The sequence below is a fragment of the Austrofundulus limnaeus genome, unplaced genomic scaffold, assembly GCF_001266775.1.
Source record: "Austrofundulus limnaeus strain Quisiro unplaced genomic scaffold, Austrofundulus_limnaeus-1.0 Scaffold31, whole genome shotgun sequence".
NCBI classification, from domain to species: domain Eukaryota; kingdom Metazoa; phylum Chordata; class Actinopteri; order Cyprinodontiformes; family Rivulidae; genus Austrofundulus; species Austrofundulus limnaeus.
The window spans coordinates 288,492-311,498 of record NW_013952433.1 but is presented as its reverse complement, the minus strand read 5'-3'; the positions used below and the strand labels follow the sequence as shown (position 1 = coordinate 311,498).

General features: G+C 39.3%; 1 protein-coding gene across 1 annotated transcript; it reads left to right on the top strand.

Moving 5' to 3' along the window:
* Positions 1–969: 969 nt before the first annotated feature.
* On the top strand, positions 970–21,637 carry rassf8a (Ras association domain family member 8a; the record flags this gene model as incomplete). The annotated part of the gene is given in 6 exon segments (XM_014005503.1): positions 970–1,090; positions 11,647–11,848; positions 15,999–16,792; positions 16,927–17,124; positions 17,703–17,841; positions 19,902–21,637. Coding segments are annotated over 5 exon segments (1,356 nt in total). The 3' UTR covers positions 20,024–21,637.
* Positions 21,638–23,007: the final 1,370 nt, after the last annotated feature.

Sequence of the window (23,007 nt, the reverse complement as noted above, 5' to 3'; positions counted from 1 at the left end):
TTTCAGTTTTGAGAAGTAAAATCCTCGCTCCTGTCGCGCAGGTCTTCAGAGTTACAAAGAAATGATGCTTATTAAAATAATTGCTTCACTTTCTGCGCTGCAATTAAACAAGAGCCTTCTGATGAAGGAATACCAAGAATACCAAGTTTAATGTCTGAGAGCACTCGTAGTTCTCTGCACAGCTGACGCCTGAGAGGAGAAAATATTGGATCAAAGTTTCAGTTTTGGTTTTATCACAAAAAAAAAAAAGTATTTTCTGTCACAAGAGGGCAGTACGATTCTGTTTACATCTTTCATCTGCAGCTCAATAAATGTGGTTTTATTCAGCTACATCCTGCACAGAGCTCAGTCCAGTCTAATGCAATAAAAATATCAGTGTTTTAATTGTATTTTATCTTTTATATTATACTGAGWTGAAAGATTCTTTTGTTTTCACTGAATGGTAATTTAAATCTTATTCATCTGTACTCATCCTAAATAGCAAAAGATGTTAATTCAATGTTGAATTATTGTTAAAAAAAAAGTGGATTTTTGGTTAAGGTCGACGATTGATGGTGGATCAACCATCAAACAATCATCCAACTCTAACGATTAGCCAATGTTGAAAAGATGTTATTGAATCAATGTTGTTTCAGGGTTGTACTGTAGTCTAATGATTGAAATGCCAACGTCTAATCAATGTTGAATCAACTTTGATATAGTATCAGTTATGGTTGAAAACCTCAGGTTGTTGACATCGACCACTTTTTGTCTAATTTTAACATGGATTCAGTATCATGTCTAACCATATTTCAGTGCTGATTCACTCATATTTTGCTATCTGGGATATGTTGAAGAATTACACATTATTCGTGGGTGACACATTACTGGAGAGGGTTTATTAAGTTTTTGTTCCTATTTTAGACATTTTCTTACATAAATGCTTTTTAAATGATGATTTTTGTAATATTATTTTAAAAACTGTTTAAAATGTTTATTCATTCATGCATTTCCTTCATTTTCTTCTTTCTGGATCGTGAGGAGCTGTCTCCAGCTGTCGTTGTGCAAGAGGCGGGTCACACCCTGAACGGGTCACGAGTCCACAGAAAACGTAATGTATTATATTTGAACAATAAATTCATGCATTCTGCACTGCCAAGATAAGGTTAAAAACCTGGATGCTTGATTTGAGGCACATTTTGATGTTCAACACAGACACACACACACATGATAAAGACTTAGGAAATATAGAAACTTTCAGCAAACAGAGCAGCATGGCAGCACAGTGGAAAAAACACTGTTGCCTAATGTTTTTTAATGTTGTCATGTGTTGGACCTCCATAGATTACTGTTGAATTATTTGATAGTTTAAACTTTATATTTTTTCTTCTGTGTATTTTCACTATAATTTCTCTTTGTGAAACAAACTGTCAGTTTATTTCTTGCTGCTTAAACAGTTCAACATGAAGGTGACAGAATCTGGAATCATAATTCATGGCTATAAAAAGATGGCTTTAGAAAAAGCAAATTTATCAGTTGTGTTGAGGAGAACATGAATATTTTTTAATGTTTCAAAAAGTGAGTGACTGAGTAGTGAGGATTCTTTTAGGATAACTTTGAAAGCAAAACAAAAAGAGTTACCTAGTTTTAAACTTCTTACAATTTATTTATTTATTTATTTTGGAGATCGGACAATACTTCCACAAAGGTCTGAAAATCAACCAGTCCCCTTTTGCTCTGCTGTGAGCACTATAATGTCGAAAGCTAAAACAATTTTGTATTGTTTCAAGGATGTTGTTCAGTGTTTTTCAGTGAAATAAGATAGGAACATTGAAGGTGCGCATTTAAAAAATCGGTATCGGTCAAAATCGGAATCYGCAGGTCAGATTTTAGAGATTGGTGATCAGCCAGAAAACTGTAATCAGTGCACCTCTAGTTGTAATYTAGTCTACATTCAGTGATTGCTTTCTGAAAGTTTTACCAGTGTTTCATGAGATATTTTTGCTAAGGATCCGGAACTTGGAAAACCATTAGTTCAATTTTTGAACTAATAGTTCACGAGTGAACTAGTAGTCTACAGTCTATGGCAGTACTTATGGTCTATATCACAAGCTGCCACATGCTGTAACTTAAGCCATACGTTGTGGTATATGACGTAAGGCCAAGCGTGCAGCCCCCTAAGTGCATGTATTCTTCTTTGTCTCAGTGGAAGGCAAAAGAGGTGCACAAAATGGTAAATGGTAAATGGACTGTACTTATATAGCGCCTTACCATCCATCCAGGACACTCAAAGCGCTTCACACTACAGACATTCACCCATGCACACGCACATTCACACACTGACACAAATGTCTGCATAAATAAACTTCAGCAAATCACGGGCTCTCTAGTGCCTGTGACCTGGTTATCATCATTCGTTTTTAAAAGTTATTCAAAAGATTCAGATCATTTGTGAACGTCACGTCCCTGTTTACCTTTTTACAGTTATGCAAATGTGTAAAATTGAACACCACATTCTCAAATAAGTAAGTTATAATATAATATAAATAGTAAGTTCATAGCTATTTCTAACGGTTGACATTCAGCTATTGTTTTATTGTTTTGTTTTTTTCATACCTGTTTTTTATGGACTTTTATGCAGTCATAGTGTAGGCCAGGGCTATTCAACTGGCAGGCTGTGGGCCACATCAGGCCCGCGAGTGACCAAAGTTCAGTCCGCCAATTGGTTCATTCATCTCTTAAGCCCAAACCCCAGGTTTTCTACTTTAAATACTATGAATTCTTTTAGTTAAACATAGACATGTGGTGTCTACAGAAATGTCAGAATCTTGGCTAGAAGCTGGTAAAAACACTTCTATTCACACTCAAGACAGTTAAAATTACAAGCAGTTGAAGATAAAACTATGACAGTGAAAATAAAATTGGTTTAAAAATTTGGCAAGTCAGAGATGTCAAAATAATATTGTTTAACAGGAGGCCTAATGTGTTATTTTTGTTTTTGATATTGTTTAATTATCACTACTTTTATAGGGTTCTGTATGTTGTATTCATGATTAGGCCTGTCATGATAACAAATTTTACCGGACGATAAATTGTCTCAGAAATTATTGCGATAAACAATAATATTGTTGGAGACCAGTTCAAAACTAATATAATGATATAAAAACCCCAGTTTACATAAAAATTTACATGATGTAAAAAGAAAAAACAACTGTCTGCAATCCCAAAGCGTTGCCAGCTGTATGAAGGTGTCAGAAAACTGAAGACACTCCTCTGGCTAAACGCCTGTTCACAGGCTTTCATGTTACAGAGGTTAGGAGACCATGCACCTGCCAAATACCTGACACCAGAGTTCATGCCTCTCTATGCTAAGAAGCAGAAAAGAGGGAGAAACAAAGAAAACAAAAAGGCAAGAAAATAAAAATTGTTAAGTTTATCTTCCTCAATTTAATTTACCATACAATTAATAGGTTTATTGTTTATTGTGACAGGCCTATTTATGATTAAATATAGCAAAAATAAATTATTTCAAATGTAATAGATTTTTGTAATACTTAGTCTATTTACATAATAACATTAACTGCTGGATGTTTGGCCCCTGAGCTGTTGACCTGCAGTAACTGTGGCCCCTGGAGCAATTTAGTTGAATAGTCCTGGTATAGGCCTGTTAGTTTTATTTGTTTTTTACATTATGATAGTGAGATGTCCTCATCATATAACATTGCCAGATGCTGAAATGACAGAAGACTCAGATGAAACATAAGATGTTTAGACCAGTGGTTCCCAAACTTTTTATCTTCTGACCCATAAAATATCCATGGCAAAAACTTGTGACCCCAAATATTACTGGTCTGAGTACACAAACTTCATTAATAATCCTAAAAACACACGCTTTTTGACAATTAAACAGCTTGTACACAAATATAAATACTTATTTTACTTATTTTGTGTTTTTCTAATAATTATAAGGAAACTATTACATTAGCAATTATTTTATTACCCTTTAAACTGATTTCTGGAGATTATCCAAGGTGCTTCATGACCCATGATTGGGTTCCAAGACAACTTTGGGAACTAAAGTGCAGTGGTTCCCAAAATTTTCAGCTTTTGACCCACAAAATAACAGTAGCAGAGACCTGTGCCCCCAGCTATTTTTATATGATAAACATTTGTATCAGGTCAACTAAATATGGGCATAGTAACAATATTTTTATACTAAATTTATCCATTTTAAATACACTAACCTCACTCCTTTGTAACAACTAAGGCAAAAATGTAATTAATTCAGAAAATCTTTTCAGGACCCCACCTTGATGTTTTGGGACCCCACTTTGGGTCCCGACCCCAACTTTGGGAAACACTGGCTCAGTATATGAGTTGGGATGGACTCTTATCTGCTCACACTTTAGCTCAATGTACATTTGACTGTCATGCTGACATGTTTGTGTGTAGACTAAAGTTGACATGATTTACATCATAAATTAATTAGTTGRCTTCCTAGATGACTACATTTATCAAAGTTTAATAAAATAAAATAAAATAAAAACATTGTCGCCCTTTCGTCTCTGATGACGGGCTACAGTTAATTGAGATGATATTTCAGCAGGAGAAAACTTATGGTAATATTATTGTTTGGATGTCCTGCCTGGATGTAAAAAGTTGAAGACATCCTCCTCCATCAGCGCGTGCGTTGCAGCTTTAAACAGTCCACAATGCCTTGCGGTGTCCCAGTTCCAGGCAGGCGGTGGAGCAGCAGGAGTAGACGAACCGAGGGAGGAGGAGGAGGCGACGAGGAGAGGAGAGGAGAGAAGCGGGGGCATTTTTTTCCCCCCGCAGCTTTCTGCTCACACCGCAGTCAGGACAAACACAAACTTTCAGACAGCGGCTCTAAACGTCACCTAGCTTGTTTGTCGGAACCGCTCGTGGCCTCCTGCTATCTTTTCTAAACGCGTTGTTTTGTCTTGACGCAGTTCGCCGCTGGAAGTGATTTATCGAGCAAACCGAGAAGAAAGACACAGTTTTTTTTTAGCGGAATCCACGCTCCTTACCTGTGTTTTTCTTCTGCAACTTCCATCCTGAGAGGCGAGAACTATAGGGTCCTGCTCGAACCATAAAGGTAAATCATGAATTTGTATTATTTATTTATTTATTTTAYCAGCTGAGCTTGTTGTAAGATGAAGCAGAAATAACGGGAAACATTTTGGTGGGATAGTTCTGCTGCTCGGAACCAACCACAACCTCTTTCTCTTTATTCTTTAAGGCCATTAGTCTCCTCCAGCCTCCATACAAAACTACTGAGAGCTCCCATTGCATCTGTCATCCTGTTTGATCTCAAAATATCATGCTTTTTAAAATATTTTCAATTTAAGTGCAATAGAATTATTTCATGTGTTTTTGTTGGATGTTAAAGTGTTGTTCAACAGGCCAAATATGTTGCTTTTGCTCTTTTTTTAAACCCTGGTTCTCCCATTTCTTACAGCATCATCTGCAAATGTGTTACACTCCTTTTATCCTAAAAATCACCATGCATCATTTCTATGAAATAGTTCAGGGTTAGTCCAGTCTGTGGATCCTAAAGATTTTTTTTTTCCACAGCACCACTGACCTACAAATGCACAAACAGTGCTGCAGGATCCACCTGTGGAGCTGTTGCACTCAGACTTTGGGTTTTATGTTCCCAAAGAGGTTTACTTGACTTCAGAAGTATGTGATTTGGTGGTCTGTGCTGCATTCATTATGGACAGTGTGGCACTGCTTGTGTCGAAGCTTTAAGTTTGCTCAAATGCGAGAGAGTAAGTCGGCACCAGATGATGTTTGACGAACCACAGTAACATGTATAAATTGGCCAGATGCCTCTGGTTGCCCCACTGTGCTGCTTGCAGTGCCTCTGCTCTGCTCCAGGATCCCGCTGCTTCTTCAAAGCTGGCCAGTGAGCAGTGAATATGGCAAGGGAACAAAGGCGGCATTATTGCTGGCTGAACGTGCCGTCCAGATGTTGGAGATCCAGCCAGCGCTGACCTTACCAAGTGTGGGGGAAGGCTTGCTTCGGCTCCTAATAGTTTAATATCTGCCATGCSGACTGAGGGGAGAAGTCTGTAGCTCCAGGGCGGGGGGCCTCTGAAGAGCTCAGCTGTGGGAGTTGTGTGTAGCGTGACTGGATGTGAGTTTAATCCCAAACACCCCAGTCTTTTAAAGAACTTACTCTCTTTAGATTGCTTTATGTGGTTGCCTTGGCTCTTTAGATCAGCGGCTTCAAACTTTTCAGATCTTTAGACCCCATAAAATAAAAGTGGCAAAGACTCGTGATCATATCTTTTGCTGTTTTGAAGTAAACAAGCAATGAGAATAAGCCATTTAAAGAGAAGTATCAGCCAATGAACCATGTTTTTAAATCACTTAAGCATAAATATGCTGTTGACAGTCATTTTAAAGTTGATGTGATTTCTGTAGATCTTCTTAAAACTCCTCATTTGGTGTTTTGTCACCAACGGTGGGTTCTTCACCCCAACTTTGTGGACCACGGCTTTAGATCAGTGGGGGACGGCACATTTCATTCAGCAAAACAAAGCAGATTTCAACACATTAAAAGTTAGTTCTAAGTAATTTTGTAAAGGTTTAGTCCAGCAAATGCACACCATCACTTTTTTATTTAGTTATCTTCATTCCAAACATTTGACTTAAATCTGGAGAAAGATGTGAAAATCACTGCTATTTAAAAAAAGTTTATTGGTTTTATTTTTCTAAAGTAAGTCACTTGGTTGCCGATTTAATCCATTCTATTAGTTTTAGACAAAAAAACGTTCAAACCATATTTCTAATAATACCACTTAAATACCTAAGATTTAATGTGTTCTGTTAAAGTGTCATTTTCTCTCAGTAGTTCGCTTCCAGGATCACAGAACAGAAACGGACCCATAACTTTCTTATCTCGCAGTCACGGCCAGTTGCTCTCTCACAGCACAGGAATGCATCTCCTGGCTCTTATCAGTTCCCGCTCTGCAGGATCAAGGCCTTCTTCTGGTCTTTACCATGCTCTGTAATGTTTACACTTGCAGAGGGCATTGTGTACACACTGGTGCTGGCACGAAGAGAACTTTGCGATCCCAATTAGCCATGCAGGATGTTGAGCTGTCAACATGTGCAATAATCGCAAATTGTCGCCATTCTTTGCTGATTTAGGCCTAAAGATTAGCMGTGTTTGTGCAGTCGTCACACCCCGGGAGCATTCGAGAGAACCYAAAACGATTTCTGCAGTTTGTTCCAACCCAGCCACCACCAGTGCCTCCACAATAAAATCAGTGTCTGGCTCTTGTTGCTCGCTGAGATTCTYTTTCACAACAGATCTGTTGCCAATTACAGCACAGTATAAATTGCTTGTAATTATATGCTACTCTACAGGGTGCACAGTTTGGTAATTAACAAGCAAGAGGATTTAAGCTCTAGACTCATCTTGTTCAAGTTTGTAAGAAACARGTTTTTCTATTTAATGAAGTTAGAGTTTTAGAAGTCAGGAACCTTTTAACTGTATTTTTTATTGAGCTGCTATAACGTGCAGTAAATTCTTAAAATTCTGAGTATTCTAGGCAGATTTTGTACAGATTGTAGCCCGTTTAGATTKATTTCAAACAGCTAATAGTTAAAGCAGTGTTACAAAAAATGCTGCAGTTTTTAGATGTGCATAAAACACCTCATCAACACTTTCACTTGTCTCCTACAGGGCTAACGCTCCACCAAAACTATAAATGAGGTGTGTTAGGATGTGCTTGATTTGCCCACCCCTTATTGTTGTGACACTGAACTGCAAGCTTGTAGCTTTTATTCAGCTGTCCAAATACTGTCCCGCTGAATGCCGGTGCAGTAAATAATGGCGTTTTACCAACGTGTTGGATTGTWTCAATAGATTTGTTTATACAACACATTAGTAAACAACTGCTGTTGAACAAGGTGCTGTGAACAAAAGCAACAAATTACAAGAATGGTTTTTAAAAAATAAACAAAATAAAACTATTAAATAGAACCAAAAAAAGTAAATTATCTTATTGTATTAAAAGCCAGTGAGTAAAAATGTGTTTAAAAGAAAYTTAAAAGCACCAAGGTTTGAGGCCTGTTTTGTTGTTGAGGCGCAGCTGATTCCACAGTTCAGGAGCTACTCGCTTTCAATACATTGGGCCTCATGCAAGAACCGTTCGTACACACAGATTTGTTAAGTTGTGTGCAGCACCATGGCTTCTGAATAAATGAAAAAGATTTAACACAGTTGTTTATACTTTTAGCAGCTCTTTTTATTCCACAGCTGAGCTGCTAAAATGACAGATTTTCTCTTCAGGATCTCTGACAGACAAGCTTCAATCTCTGAATTCGTAAATTTTCGCTGTCATTTTCATGAATGAACACTTCCTTGTATCTGAGGCAGGAAACATAGCCTTATATGGTGTTTTTGGGGTGGTAATTATGCTAATCTCCTCTCGGGTGCACGAGCAGCTGGGTACGAACAGGTGGAATTTACACAGCTCATTTACACCCTTTTCCTGAAGATAGAAGAGTTTGTTGAATCTGACGTGACATGTTCGTACTAACCCTTTGTACGAACAAAAGTAAGAGAAATTTAGGATAAGAGTACGAACATGTTCTTGCATGAGGCCCATTGCTTCTGTTCCGTAAGTGCAATTCTACACCTGAGTAGGCAGGAAAAGGCGAGCTCAAATGTAAACATTGGACAAAACGAGCATAGCAATTAATGATTTTGTCGCCCTGATTGCACAACTTCAGAGCAGAGCGACACACGCCAACATGTGCAGCATCCGTATTTACTTCTGCAAACACGGCGTACTGCAACATCCCGTCTTCTTCTGTGCCACTCGTTCACACACTGTGATGACAGTCGTATTTAAATTATAATATGACCACATTTAAAAAAAAAATTGGAATTAAGATCTGCAGTATGTCTGCATAGTCTTCACTCTGTAACAACTTCCATACTGAAGACATTCTTTGCTAACACAGGTTAATATTTTGCCATGTTCACAAAACTGGAAAAACTTAGGATTTATGAGTGTGTTCAGCTGATCGCTGGTCAAGTCAGTTAATATAAAAGTAGTTCGATTCCAGTCATGAGCTCATTGATTGCATTCCTAATAAATTCCTTCACAATTACAATCCTCACATTACTCTTGTTCGCCTGTTTCAGGACTTGCACGGTGAACAATGGTGAGCAGAAGCTTAAATAGCATGTGTTTGTGAGGCAGTAAACGTGGAACAATAAAGGTTTCCTGTGAGATCATTTTTCCTCAGGCTTTCTTTTATTTTAACATAATGAATGCCCGTTTTGTGTTGCTCCCTGTGTTCAATAAAACACAGAACAGAACAATACATGACCAGTTTTTTTTATTCTTGAAAATCCACTAAATAAAGMTAAATACCCCAAGTATTTTTGTACTGTTTGTTTCTGCTGTATGTTGCTTCTGTTTAAACACCCACATGAGCATATGGTTGAAAGCTCACACCCGCAGCCAGTTGAAGCCTTTTCTCTGCCAGCTTGCTCCTCCTGTAAGTCTGGAGAGTTGTCATCAGCAGCCGGGGAGGCAGGCTGTTCACTTCTGCTCACAAACACACCTCGACGCTCYAGAGAGGAATGCACAAAACTCAAAACAAATGCGTGCCGACACCGAAATCTTGTCGGATTTAGGTTTCAGTGAAGTTTTATCATCGCGGCTGAGCTTAATTAGATCTTGCAGAAAAGCACATGCCCATCTGCCTCACGAAATGCCTTTCTGGCAAAAGGCGAGCTGCACCAATCAGGAGGTGGGCTTCCCCCCAGGCTGTGGCTTTGACGGGCCAGCGAAATGGAGAGCTCAGGCTGGTCCTCTGCTCTGCACCGCTGTGCCTGCATCATCAGTTAGGTTTKGGGTAAAGTTAACAAATTACAGTCAAAGAAATAACATTTGAGTCATCCTGTACTCTGAYTATGACAGGTTTTTCTAACACTAGACTAAAAAACACAAACTTATGTTGCAGTTTGTATTTCTTCATTACTTTCCGCTCTCAATTTATCTAATTTCCTTTTCCCTGGCTGGTCCACTGTGCTCACTTTGCCTCGGGACTCAAACACGTTTAATGTTTTTACAGCACCTTTTACAAGGAGTTGAACAAAATGACGGCGTTTTGGGTTACAGTACAAAAAATAACCTTGCAGTATGCTTGTCTGTGCAGATTTTTCCAGTTTCTTTCCATCCTTCAGTGCTTTACTACCATTTAAGGGCTGTCTGAAAGTGGGATAAAAGCACTTTCTAACCAGCTGTGTGAGTGCCAGGAATAGAGTGAGCAGGGAAGCGATAAAGGTGACACTCTTGTACCTACAAATGCACAGCAATGTCCTTATTTCCCCACTGGACTTGTGCGCTCTGAGCAATCATTTGAGTGAAACTAGTCAAGGTTTTCTTCTGTTTGACGGCTGTAAAAAAAAATAGCTCTGCTGGGGAACGTTTTGGGCTTTTGCCTGGAAAAACAAGAAATTTGTAGCTACCACCTTAAACATATGGTGTGTGTTTTCAGTTCTTTTTACAAGTAAACATTTAAAATAATTATTCTAGTGCCATCTGTTTGCATTTTCCTGCTGCTGGTGCCTCGCAGTGCTGCTTGGAGTCTTGACTACATTCAGAAAAGTCGTTGGAAAGGACGGACGACTTGTGTGGATGARTTTGCCAATGTGTATCGGGAATACCTGAGCTGGGGGGGATGTGTAACTGCTGGGGGGGCGGCAAACAAAAGGACCTTTTGACACAGCAGTGAAGGTTAGATTTACAAAGAGCGATACTGATCGGTCATTTCGTCTGACTTGGTTGACCGTCCTTGAGGAGTATCTTGAAGAATCCCTTCCATTCATCAAGATCAGACTTTCCTTTGTGTTCAGTTATTCTTTATTTTCTTTTTAATTCAAATAACACAATTAACTTACACAATTATTAGCTGATTGTATAAATCTTTAAATGTCAACAACAAAACAAAACATTTCATATGACCCAACGATGAGCTCTTGATTCGTCAACATAACATGCTGTGTAAAGGCTTTTCATAATAATGCAGTTTTTTTTTTTTTGTTGTGGTTTTTGTAACTTGGAGATGCTTGTCGTCAGTCATAAATGTATTTTTCTGAAAACACTTATTGTTTATGCTGTTCTCATATACAATGGAGGGTGATAAATTATCTGTGCAGGATGCAGACAAAATTGTAGTTATGTAAGACAATAAGGAAAAAACAACTGTCATATCATAAACAGAATTGTCTCCTTTTGTGTTGGAAATCTGGCTCTTTTCATATTTTCATTCTTTCGTTGTTTCTGTTCTTTTACTGGAACTGGGGTAATCTTTCTGTTGTCACTTGTTCTGTGTACAAAAGCAGGAACTGAGCTTAAGATTGTCAGCTGGCAGATTTTTCCTGTCCCAACAGTTGCAGTAAAGAAACAGAAATGACTGGTGAGACTGACCTGACTCCTCTCAGTGAGACTATAGTTTTGACTTTATATTACTACTTATAGCTTGTGGTGGTTTTGTACATATTCATTCTTTATAAATGAACCACCAGCACTAACAAGCACAGGAACCTTCTAACTTCGGCCTTGATTACATCCTGCCTAACCGCTTCCTGTTTTTCCTTTGTTTCCTCCTCAGTGAATTAACCAGAGGGGTTTCAGCTAACCTGCATCATTCCAGCCTTGAATAATGTTGGGGCCAACACACCATAACTGGCCCCCTCACTTCTGACCCAACATGGAGCTCAAGGTCTGGGTGGATGGCGTCCAGAGGGTCGTGTGTGGGGTCACGGAGGCAACCACCTGCCAGGAAGTGGTGATTGCTTTGGCGCAGGCCATCGGTAATTATTCCAGTTTTTTAACAGCTACAGAAAACACACCGGAGACCCAAACTGTCCTCTAACCTTTGCAGGACTCATACTGTGGCTTGTTTTTATAAGCCAGCACGATTTTCTGTGGTCTTAATGAGGTAAATGAAACATACTCTGGTTAAAAATTACATCAGTGATGCAGCTCCTTTTTTTCAAGAAAAATGTATTTGGTGTTTTCAGGTTGTGGAGTGAACTAGCCTCCAAACATTTGTTTCTCTGGTAGTTTGTAGTTTTCAAGTCTTTGAAGTACATTTTTTATGACATAGATTTTTTTTTCTGGGACTGGTGTGGAATGCTGATCCAACAGCCAATTCTGCCAAAATGAAAACTTACAATATTATTCATTAGCTGATAAGAATAGAGTTTGCAGCTGGGCATAAAATTCTGAACATGCTAAGAATTAAAGTAGCTGTTTTTTGTTTTTTTTTTTCCTTCAGCAAAATAAATCTATTCTTTGTAGAGTTTGAACTTCTAAACTTAAGTCATGCACACCTGAGGTAGATGGAAGAACACCTGCAGGGGATTGTCAGTGACGGAGGATGTTTTTAAATTTGTTGCCTTTTCCTGTGTGGAAAGTTTTCGCCTAGTTTCTTTCTTCTCAGAGACCCTTATTTCGACAGAGTTCAAGTCAAGTCAAGTTAAGTCACGCTATCTTTAATGTCCCTGTGGGGCAATTTGTGTCACAGCCAGCAGGAACATAAACAATCATCAACCACAAATGCAGTAAAAAAAAAACACATAGAAAACCATCATGGTATAGGCGTAAAAACTACAAACACGCAACAATCAACAAGAAGTATTTAAAATGACAATAACAGCAGGTAAAAAGGAATTCTAAAATCTGTTGCTTCGACATCTTTTTAAATCAAATCTGCGTCCTGGTGGTAAAAGAGAAAACTCTGTGAAACACTGATAAACTCCCCATCAGGGAACAGCTTTACATTTGCTGCTGTTTTGAGCTATCACTAGTAGGGTTGGGCATAATCGTATCGTGTGCAATTAATCGTCAGAAGAACACTAATCGATTAATTTTTGACATTTGACGATTAATATGATTAATGCCACCAGGGGAGATTTCTCCAGTCAGTCCGCTCGGTTCTCCTCTCTGCTTCAAATATGACGAACATTAAAAACAAGTTCTCTAATTTATTTATACATCAACACAATTTAAAATTGATATATAGCCTGAAGTCTGTAATTTTGACACAATTTGGAACAGATTTTTACAAAGAGAAAATCGTTCCCACTAAATTAGTCATGTGACTAGGACATAAGGGTGTCCAGGGACTCCAGGGCATAAATCGTTAAATTAATTGTTATCGGCTAAATACCACAATTAATCGTGATTAATTTTTTGCCAATATTGCCCAACCCTAATCACTAGTTTTGACAACGTTCTGTTCTCCACAAACTATTCTCACTATTCTGTCACTGAATTCAGTAAACAAACACTCAGATGTTATCTTGGTTTAAAAAACATCGCTCTGTTCTGTGTCTTTGTTTTTTTTTTTTCCTGTCCTGATATTATTTATTTTATTTTATTTAATTCATTTATTTCAAACATGGAAAACAAAATAAAACAATGATAAAAAATGATAATAATGAAATTAACATATTTGAAAAGGAATGGGAAGAAGTAAAAAAACTTTTTCATATATCATCATAAATCATATATTATGATATCTTACAAATTAAGAACTGTCAATTCTAATTCTCATACAGGAAGCACCTGACAAAAATGTTTTAGAGCAGTCTTCAAAATAAAAGCACTGTAAAAACTAGTTTCAAAATAATAGATTTTGGATTTATGTACAGAATGACTTATTTTATTTCTGAMTTAAAATTTTTTATGTCTTTCTGCGGGCGTAATCTGAGCTCTAAACCAGCACACACCAAAGAGTTTACTAGACTGGCAGCATTAGACACATCATTGACCAATGGTAAACTGGTACTTATTCACTTTTCATCCCGTTTTTATTTTTTATTTTTTCTCACAAGTCCTGTCCTTGACTGACGCAGGTTCCAGACACTGATCAATTATTTGCTTCATGAACTCCGGGCTTCACTTTCAGTTAGTTTTTCTGTGTTTTGTTAAAGTTTATTTAATTTCACGTTCAGAACTGTTGTTTAGATCTTTGTTTTTTGTCATAATTGCATTCAGATTATATTTGGACGTCTTTAAATTGTGACCAAAAATAAATCAAGGAAAAGCAACACAACCCTAGTTGTGCAGCTGCTCAAGTATTTCTAAAGGCAAATGTGACTCATATGGATAGAAACTAGTCCAGAGAAGGTTGACAGTTTGATGGGTTCATTGGTTGTTGACGTGTCCTTGGACTACCCCACATTGACCCTGATGCCTGGATCAGTGTGGTGATGTCACTGACAAAATTCTAAAGGCTTTGATGTGAGTAAAAGGGAGAACAAAGTCTGTAAAATCAACTTGAATCATCAGCAAGGGAAGAAAAATGCCAAAATTTTTTAAATGAAATTGAAATGATACAAATTAACTCTTATCATTGCCGATCGTATATGAAAGTAAATATGTGAATCAGCAAGAACAAATTCTCAACAAATGCAGCCTCATATAAAGCTGAAGCTTTGTGGAAATAAGAAATAATGAGATGAAAGTTGGATGAACTACCAGTACAAAACCAGAAAGTCCCTCAAATAAAGTGGTTATGGGTGTTTCAGATCATTTTTCCAGAGTTGGTTACAATTTCTCATGCCCCTTTTTAAAAATCTTGAAAGATGCCTCCTGTGCTGCTCTGTCCTCCTTTTTGCTGCTTGGTTAAATATGAAATGCTGTGTGCCATGCAGCAGAATCTGACTGATGTCTGCTACACATCTCTTGAATATTTACTGATCCTCGTCTCTTTTACCCGAATATTTCCTGCAGGTTATTCCTAGCCCACATATTTGAATCTTGCTAAAAACAGAAAATGTTGAAATCACAGTTTGAGTCCTGATTGTTGATCAGTAAGAAGAGAATTCCACCTCTTGTAATTAGTGAACAGCTTTCTGTATGCGTTGGCCAAATGATCATGTGACTGTGATTATCACACCACAGACGCAGGAAAAAGAAAAAAAAACTGAGCTTTCTTCATCAGACACACTGCTACACATTTACCAACCCACAGCTCTAATCACAGTTTAAGTCTCTCTAAAATGCCAAGCCGTAATTTTTAAACAGAAAAGAGGTCCTGGTGAAGTAAACAACTGTCATCTCTTCTGCCTACACTTTAAGCTCCTGCTGGGATACAGTGGATCAGAATCTGGGGCTATATCGGTACTTTCTTGGTTCTGAGCCCCCACTTTCTCATATGGCTGCTTTAGGAATGGGGGCACTTGAGCATAATGTATTGACATCACTTCCCACTAAGCACAGGGGAGGAGGAGGGAAAGTCTGACTCATCCCTCTGTCGGCTGCCAAACTGTGAAAGCAGCACTTCTTTCAGAGCTCCTCATCTACTGTTTCTTATTTAACACAGACACCATCCTGAGTGATTCAGCATCAATATTGATCTTCTACTTCGACGTTTAAGACTCGCAGCTGTCTGTACACCTCTAACGGTCTGATTCATGGAACTTTCTTCTCAAAGCATAAATAAATTTGTTACAAAAAAGGTTTGTTTGGGAAGAACTATCCTTTTAAAGAGGACACATGCAAAATCCACTTTTTCTTTTACATTAAATGCCTTTTGTTGTGTACTCGGTGTCTCTAGGAGTGCAGAAAAGTTAAATTTAGTCTGTCCCGGTGCTGCATAGATATCTTTATATTTAAAGAGACAGCCTCAAAATGAGTTGATCTGAGATGCACCTCAGAAAAGGGGTGAAAGAGGGGCTTGTGGAGCTACAATAAGAAGGAATTCAGACAAAACATTGCAGTTCCACTTCATATAGGCCCAAACTGAATGATTTAAATGTGAAAAAGGAGGATTTAAACYCACGATGTCTCCTTCAAAAAAACATGATTGTGTTAGGAAAAATAACGTTTTATTTTATTTTTTTTCTCTTGTGGTCAAAATTGCTTTAAGCTTCTTAACTCATTTTACAATCCTTGCAGTGTGGTATTGTCTACAGTCATCAGTTTAAATGTTTTTGTTTTTTGAATGTACAGGTCGTACAGGGAGATACACTCTGGTAGAGAAATGGCGGGACACTGAGCGTCACCTGGCCCCACACGAGAGCCCCGTGGCTTCTCTGAACACCTGGGGTCAGTACGCCGGTGACGTCCAGCTGATCCTTCACCGCACAGGCCCCTCGCTGACTGAACGCCCCCCCTCAGAGGGCCCCCCGCTCAGGGGTCCCGAACGTGGGCTCCATCGTCAAAGTCTCCCTCCTCTCGCCAAGCTRCGGCACCCAGTAGACGGCTCCCTGCACCGCCGCGAACCACGCCGCAAGTCGCTCACCTTCACCGGCGCACCCAGAGGCCTGCGGGACATCCTGGGGGGAGGTCGGGCCTCGGAGGCGGAGTGCAAGCGAAAACTKCTCCTGGGAAATGGTGGCGGTCACCACCACGCGGGGCCCACCATCGGGACAGCCTCCCCGGGCCTGTGGGCCTGTCGCATGGAGGATCTGGTCAGACTGGTCAGCCTGCAGAGAGAGACTCTGAGCGTGCTGGAGAAAAAGCTGGAGGCCTACGAGGCGGAGCTCCAAGGGTGGTCTGAGGGGCGGGGGCTCCGAGGAAGTGGGTGCACTGCGGACCTGGGTGCGGGGTTGATCGAGGAGATCCTGAGGTTAGAAAAGCACCTGAGGAAGAATGAGGTGGAAATGGAGGAGGAGGAGTTTTGGGCCACTGAGCTYCAGATTGAGCTGGAGAGTGAGAGACAGCTGGAGGAGAGGCTGCTGGAGCTCCAGGGACGTCTGCAGAGCTGCGAGCGCGACATCGAAGAGAAGCTGGCAATAGTGCAGGTGGGCTTCCAGTAAAGATAATTTATCAATCTAGGAGGAATATTTAAATCTTTCTTATGATGCAGCTTTGAATTTATAGGTGATTTCTTTTTCTTTTTTTTATTCCAACTTTTTTATTCTCTCCTCCCCATCAGGGAGTGGAAGCCGGTCTGCAGGAGGAGAAGCTGCAGAGAGAACGTCAGGAGAATCAGTGGGTCAGCGAGGCCGAGGCTCGGGCTCAGCTCCTCAGGGTCAAAGCAGAGTTAAAAGCCCAGGAGAGGCAGGCGATCCAGCTGGAGAGCAGCTGCAGGGCTGTGGACAGATCGCTGGGACAGAGCAGTAAGAAACTGCAGGTGGGATTTCTGGGATCTTATGTTCTTTTTACTGAATAATAATGACCCTTGATGCTCTGATAACAGAGCCCATTAATCAGRTGGGATGTAATTAAGCTAAACCCATCTGCTTCTGAATTACTGCACAAACCTTTGTGTCGGCCTGTTTACTGCTCTTACAGTATGTACTGTTCAAAAGTCTTAATCCAACACAGGTTTCTTRAGATTCTGCTTCCAAGTAGTAAAACTTTCTTATTATTTTTGGTAATTATATTCAGCATTTTTGAAGCTCTTTCAAAATTTTCTTTCAACATCATAAACCTGAGTGTTTGCTGATTTTTTATATTTTTTATATCATTTTCAGGGAACCYTGTGTGAACACTACAAGCTGCTACTAGCAAAATACACCATCTTTTTTTACATAGTTGTTAAGTTAAATTTCTACAGAAATAAAGCCAAACAAACAATAATAACTAATGGTTTATAATTCGGTTTGATACGTGATTTGGGTAACAGAAATATTCTAAACAGCTAAACATCAAAACAGAACTCTTGTTTTATTCTGAAGAATCTGCTTTGTTTCTGCTGTTTTGTTGAAGGATATGCAGCAGGATCTGGAGCAGCTAACCAAAGAGCTGAGGCAGGTTAACCTCCAACAGTTCATCAAGCAGACCGGCACCAAGGTCACCGTGCTGCCAGCAGAACCCACCGAGGAGGACAGCACCACCAGCAGTCATGGTATGAGAACTGGTTTCTGTTCATTAAATCAGTTTGTTTCCTCTGTGAGGCTGAACGTCAGGATCTTGGTGTCTAAATGATGAGGAGGACAGATTTCTACTGTAGGCAGGAAGGTGAATGAAGTGTAGCTAATCAGACTCTAAATAGATCAGGTTTTAGGCCTTGCCTTCTTTGAAGAAGTGCTTATCAACAGGATTTTATAAGAGGTCGTCGACACTTTCAGCTCTCTTCCCCTCCATGCTTATGTAAGTTTGCAAAATTTACATAAAGTTAGAGACGGACCAGGAGCAGTTTGTGGAAACAACACGCAACGGCAGCTACTGAAGCTGTGACATCACTACCTACTTCCTCTATTCAAGCTGGCACAATTTATTCTTTGTGTCTTCCTGTAGCTTCCTAAAATCATTGCGGCCTCTGGACGCTGTTTACAAAGTTTACAGAAGCTTACAAAGTTTATGTATCGTAACAAAACCAACTATCAGCAAACCTGAAAATCAGCACAAGCTAAATACTTGCTTATCACCCTCCACTTTTTAATGCCAGCGGTTTAGACTAAAATCATCTTGTGCTAAGAAATGACAAAACTGGAGCCCTTTTAGCAAATCTTCAAAATAATTTGATGCACATTCTCATGCAGCAGATGTGTTGTGAATTGCTAATGTCAAAAATGACTGAGTTGTAGCCGTTTTTGTTGATTACCTGTRGAGGCCATCTTGTATTATTCATTAATAATTTTCTGAAAGTTTCATTATAATCCATAAGTAGTTCATGAGATATTTTGCTAACAAACGGGTTTGACTCCAAACAGTTAGTGGAGCACACAGACACTGGCAGAAACATTATCTGCCTTCTCCTTTCTGCAGCTGCTGATAATTATGGTATGTCCGAGTTCAGGCTGTTTGAAAATGAATCAGGTTCTTTGATTAAAACAATAAGCCTTACATAGAATAAAATCACAGCTCAGTTTGTGTCGCTTCTTCCCTCTGTGCGTCACGCCAGCCGTTCTGTCCATCAAGGTGCTCATTGTTCTGTGGCCTCGTTTCTCCTCGGCCTGCTGAGAGTAAATGACTCAGTTCTGTTTGTGTCACTTGGTGATTCAGTGAAATGAGGAGGAAATAGCTGGAATAAAAAGTACATGCAGCACAGAATTTTTTTTTCTTTCTATTTTCCTGCTGGCTTCCAGCTTCCATGCCTACAGCTGCCTGAGAACAGCTCCGTCATTTTGTCTTTCAGCCGTCCGTCACGCTGTCCCTCTGACACGCTCAGTTTCTGTGATGGTCTCTTCTGAGCGCAGCTTTGTCATCCTACAAAACAGAAAACCAACTGAGTTCATTTTCAGAAAGAGGCAGCAAACGCTGCGCATGGATAAGAGCAAACTGCTTCTTATCTACTTTGTGCAGCACTGGGAACCATTTTAAAACTATTGTTTTTACCTTTTAAAATTCAGGCAAGCTAGAAAACATGTAAACACTCAGAGGTGATGCAGTGTTTATTAGTTCTTGTGTTTTTGCATTTATGTAAATGTAAACAGTAGGAATCATCACAATGTGAAGAAATCTGAAGCTGGTTTTATACTCGACATTTTTTATTTATTTTTTTGTTGCATCAGGCGTCTTAGAAGCTGTTCATGGTAATGGTTTCCAATTATGTGAAGCAATAGCTGCATGATTACCCTTTAGTAACCTTCCAGTTTATGTGTGGAGATGAGGAAAGGTCTTTGTGCCTCACCATAAAWTTRWSWRKKTTMGATTTTTTTTTTTTTTTTTTTTTTTMTCTTGGTTTTGTTGGGTTTTTTCTTTTTCTTCTGCAAAGCTCAGTTTTGCCCCCTGGTGGCTCTGTGGAAGAAGCACATCAGATATCTTACAAAAGGCGGTGTGTAACATTGTTTTTATGCAATACGTGTACCTTTATGCAYTAATGAGACTTTAATTTTTCTGATGTTTTTTTATGGTATCTGATGTCGTTTGCACAGCTGTTTCATATCATTCCAAAGATATTTATTTTGGTCTAACATTGACACAAACTCAAATTTTCTTTCCTCCCTTTTATTGACTTGTCAGATGTGGTTCAGCTGACCGGCTCATTGAAGCGTCCCAGGTCGTCCCATCCCATGTCCAGCCATCTCCGCGTCCTCCACAGCCCCCTCAGCTCTGGCCTGAACCCAGAGGGGATCTACGTTTGAGCCCCAGGACTGATGTGTGAGTCGGCATGTAAAGTGCAGGACGCCTCGACTATGCATTCTGTGTGAAGACGCCGTGAAGAAACAATCTCTGAAAAGAACTAACTAAGCACTTGGTGGAAAAAAAAATAGAGACAGCCTCAAATTCTGAGGTTCACAGAACTCTCCTAAACACCCAGCTGTTGTGGACCGACTTCATCAACACTTGATGTAGTTTTACTTCAACACCTGCTGAATGATTTACATTCTCCTCTCTTTAGCATCTTGATTAAAAACTTGCCTTTCAGACAGTATTTTTAAGTATCTTGGCAAATGTTTCTGCATTATCTCTCCAGCATTAATGGATGTTTTTTTAATAGAAGTGAAGGATCCACTTTGTGTCTGTAGTAGAACTGTGAACAATCTTTTTTTTTCTGTGCTCTTGTTTGTCCAAACTATGCACAAAATGCTTCATATTTTTACGACTGACGAATGTTTCAGTCCTGTATTTACCAAAACAATTGCTTACTGTAAATGTTTAACACTTTTTAGCTTTATGTAGGGAGTTTATTTTATTACAAAGAAGGGTGCGTAGACAGTTAAAAATGCAGTCACTCATTCCTGCAGTAAACGCTGCAAATTAAAACAGTGTTAATGTCGTCTGAAAGCTAAAGGTAGTTTGTTCAATGAGCTACAAAGTCTGTTTTTTTCTGAATGTATCGTGCTTGTTTCTCCTAATGATGGCGTGGCCAAAGATTTGCAGGTCTTGATGCATGATCATGTCAGCCGTATGAGAATGTGCAGAGTCGTTCCCCCCCACCCCCGGTTTGTTCAATCAGTCAGATGAGCTACAAATGATGGCATGTCAAATGGATAGTTACAGCTACAGCGTGGCTCACTGATGTAAATGTGTGTCAGCATGCATTCGCACTTAGAAAGGTTTGCCTCACCTCTTATACTGTAGATAACCAGGTGTGTGTGTTCTGTGTGTGCGTGCGTGCGTGCGTGCGTGCGTGCGTGCGTGCGTGTGTGTGTGTGTGTGTGTGTCTGTCTGTGTGTGTGTCAGAATAGCCAAGTTCTAAAGCCTCCTTTTTTAGGTTGTAGTTCAGCTGCTAAACACATCAAAGTGCCTTATTTTCATTCCACAAATGGTGCGTTCAAATACTGTACAGTTAAAAAATATTAGTAAAAACTTGACAGAATAATAATCTTGATCGATAACGTCAGCATGACACGAAGAAACAATTTTTTTCTGTCAGATGTTTTGTAGAAATGTCGAAGGAGAAACTTTTACTGCTCTGAACTTTGCCACTGTCTTGTTACTATAAAACCTACAGACTATGAAATGTACTAAAACTGAAGTCGATTTGTTTGTTTCTTGTCCTGCATCACGTGTGTACTGTAATCTGGATCAGAACTGTCACGTAGTTGTGGTCACTGTTTACATCCTCATTTCTTCTAGAAAATTCTTAAGATGTCAACTTTAAATAACCTGATTTTATAAATATATATATATTCTATTTTTTTCTTGCCTTAATCAACTGCAAGTTGTTGACTTGTGTGTTTGTGTGAGTGTGTGGCTGTAACAGGCTGCTGTTGTGACGTGGATTGCATGGTTCAATAAACCATCTGATAAAATCAGCTGTCTGGTGACTGATGCTTGGAGGAGCGGTGTGTTCTGTGTTGGCACCAGTAGAGGGAGACACTTACACACTGATGAGGAACCAGGAGCAGGATTCTCTTAGGAAAACACTTTTCTTACAGTAGTACTTTATGAATACTAACCACTGCTTTGGTTCATGCTTAGAACAAATGTACAAAATATTAAAAGTTCATCACAGCATTAATATTAGGAATGAACTGTTTGAGCTGCCAGAATTCATCTGCTGCTATGATCTATTATTATACATTCATGTTCTGCAATCAAATATTATATTTGACAAGTTCTATGGCTTCTCTGTGCTTGTGAGCAAACAAAGAGAATAAAATGTGGGTTTTTGCAACCGCTAGCATCACAGTCATCAATAATCGTACTGAAATTGTAGGCCTATATCAGGATATTCTATTATTTGGCAACCATTCCTGTCCTGTTTTTGCATTTTGATCTCATTTGTCCTGAACAGTTTGTGTTTTATTTATTTATTTTGCAGTGATATTTGTGACACTTCATCATCTTCTTCTTCTTCTTCAACTTCTCTGTAGTCGGGTCACAGAAGGTATCAGGTCCAGGAGAGAAACCCAGACTTGCCCCCTCCCCAGCAACATTCTCCAGCTCCTCCTGGGGGACCCCAAGGAGTTCCCAGACCAGAGAGGTTATATATTCCATCCATTCTGCCCTGGGGCCTCTTCCCAATATGACATGCAGGGGGAAAAACTCCAAAGGGATGCATCCTAATCAGGTCCCTGCATCACCTCATCTGACTCCTGGTGATGCAGAGGAGCAGCGGCTCTACTCTGAGCTCCCCCCTGGACGACAGAGCTGCTCAGCTCATTTCAGCTGTTCATTCATGCACAAGGTCCCCCTGATACTTGAACTTTTTCACATGTGATACAAAGTTGTTCCAGTATCTGCTTCATTTATGTAGGTTTAAGAAACTTCATTTTTATTTCATGCAACAAAGATCTTAAGGTTTCCTGAACCTTTTTAGTGACTGTTTTTAGTGTCTGCTGGTGTAAATTTTCAGTCATTCAGGAAATCCAAACAATGCTTAAAAAACCCAAAACAACTGGAGTTAACTTCTGCAGTTAAAAACATTCGGCCTCTTACCCGAGGAACTTTCTTCATTCAAAACTGGAGAAAGTTGTGTTCCAAGCTTCTGAACTGTATGAGAAACTGAGTTATGTAATTTACATTTAGATGCAAATTAAACTGCACACCTCACAGAGGAGAGTCATTACATTCTGTTTCTGGCCAAGCAAAGTCGTCAGACGTTTAAGAAGCTGTAAAAGATGTAGATCCCAGTAGATGAAATGTGTTGGTATACATACATACATACATATATATATAT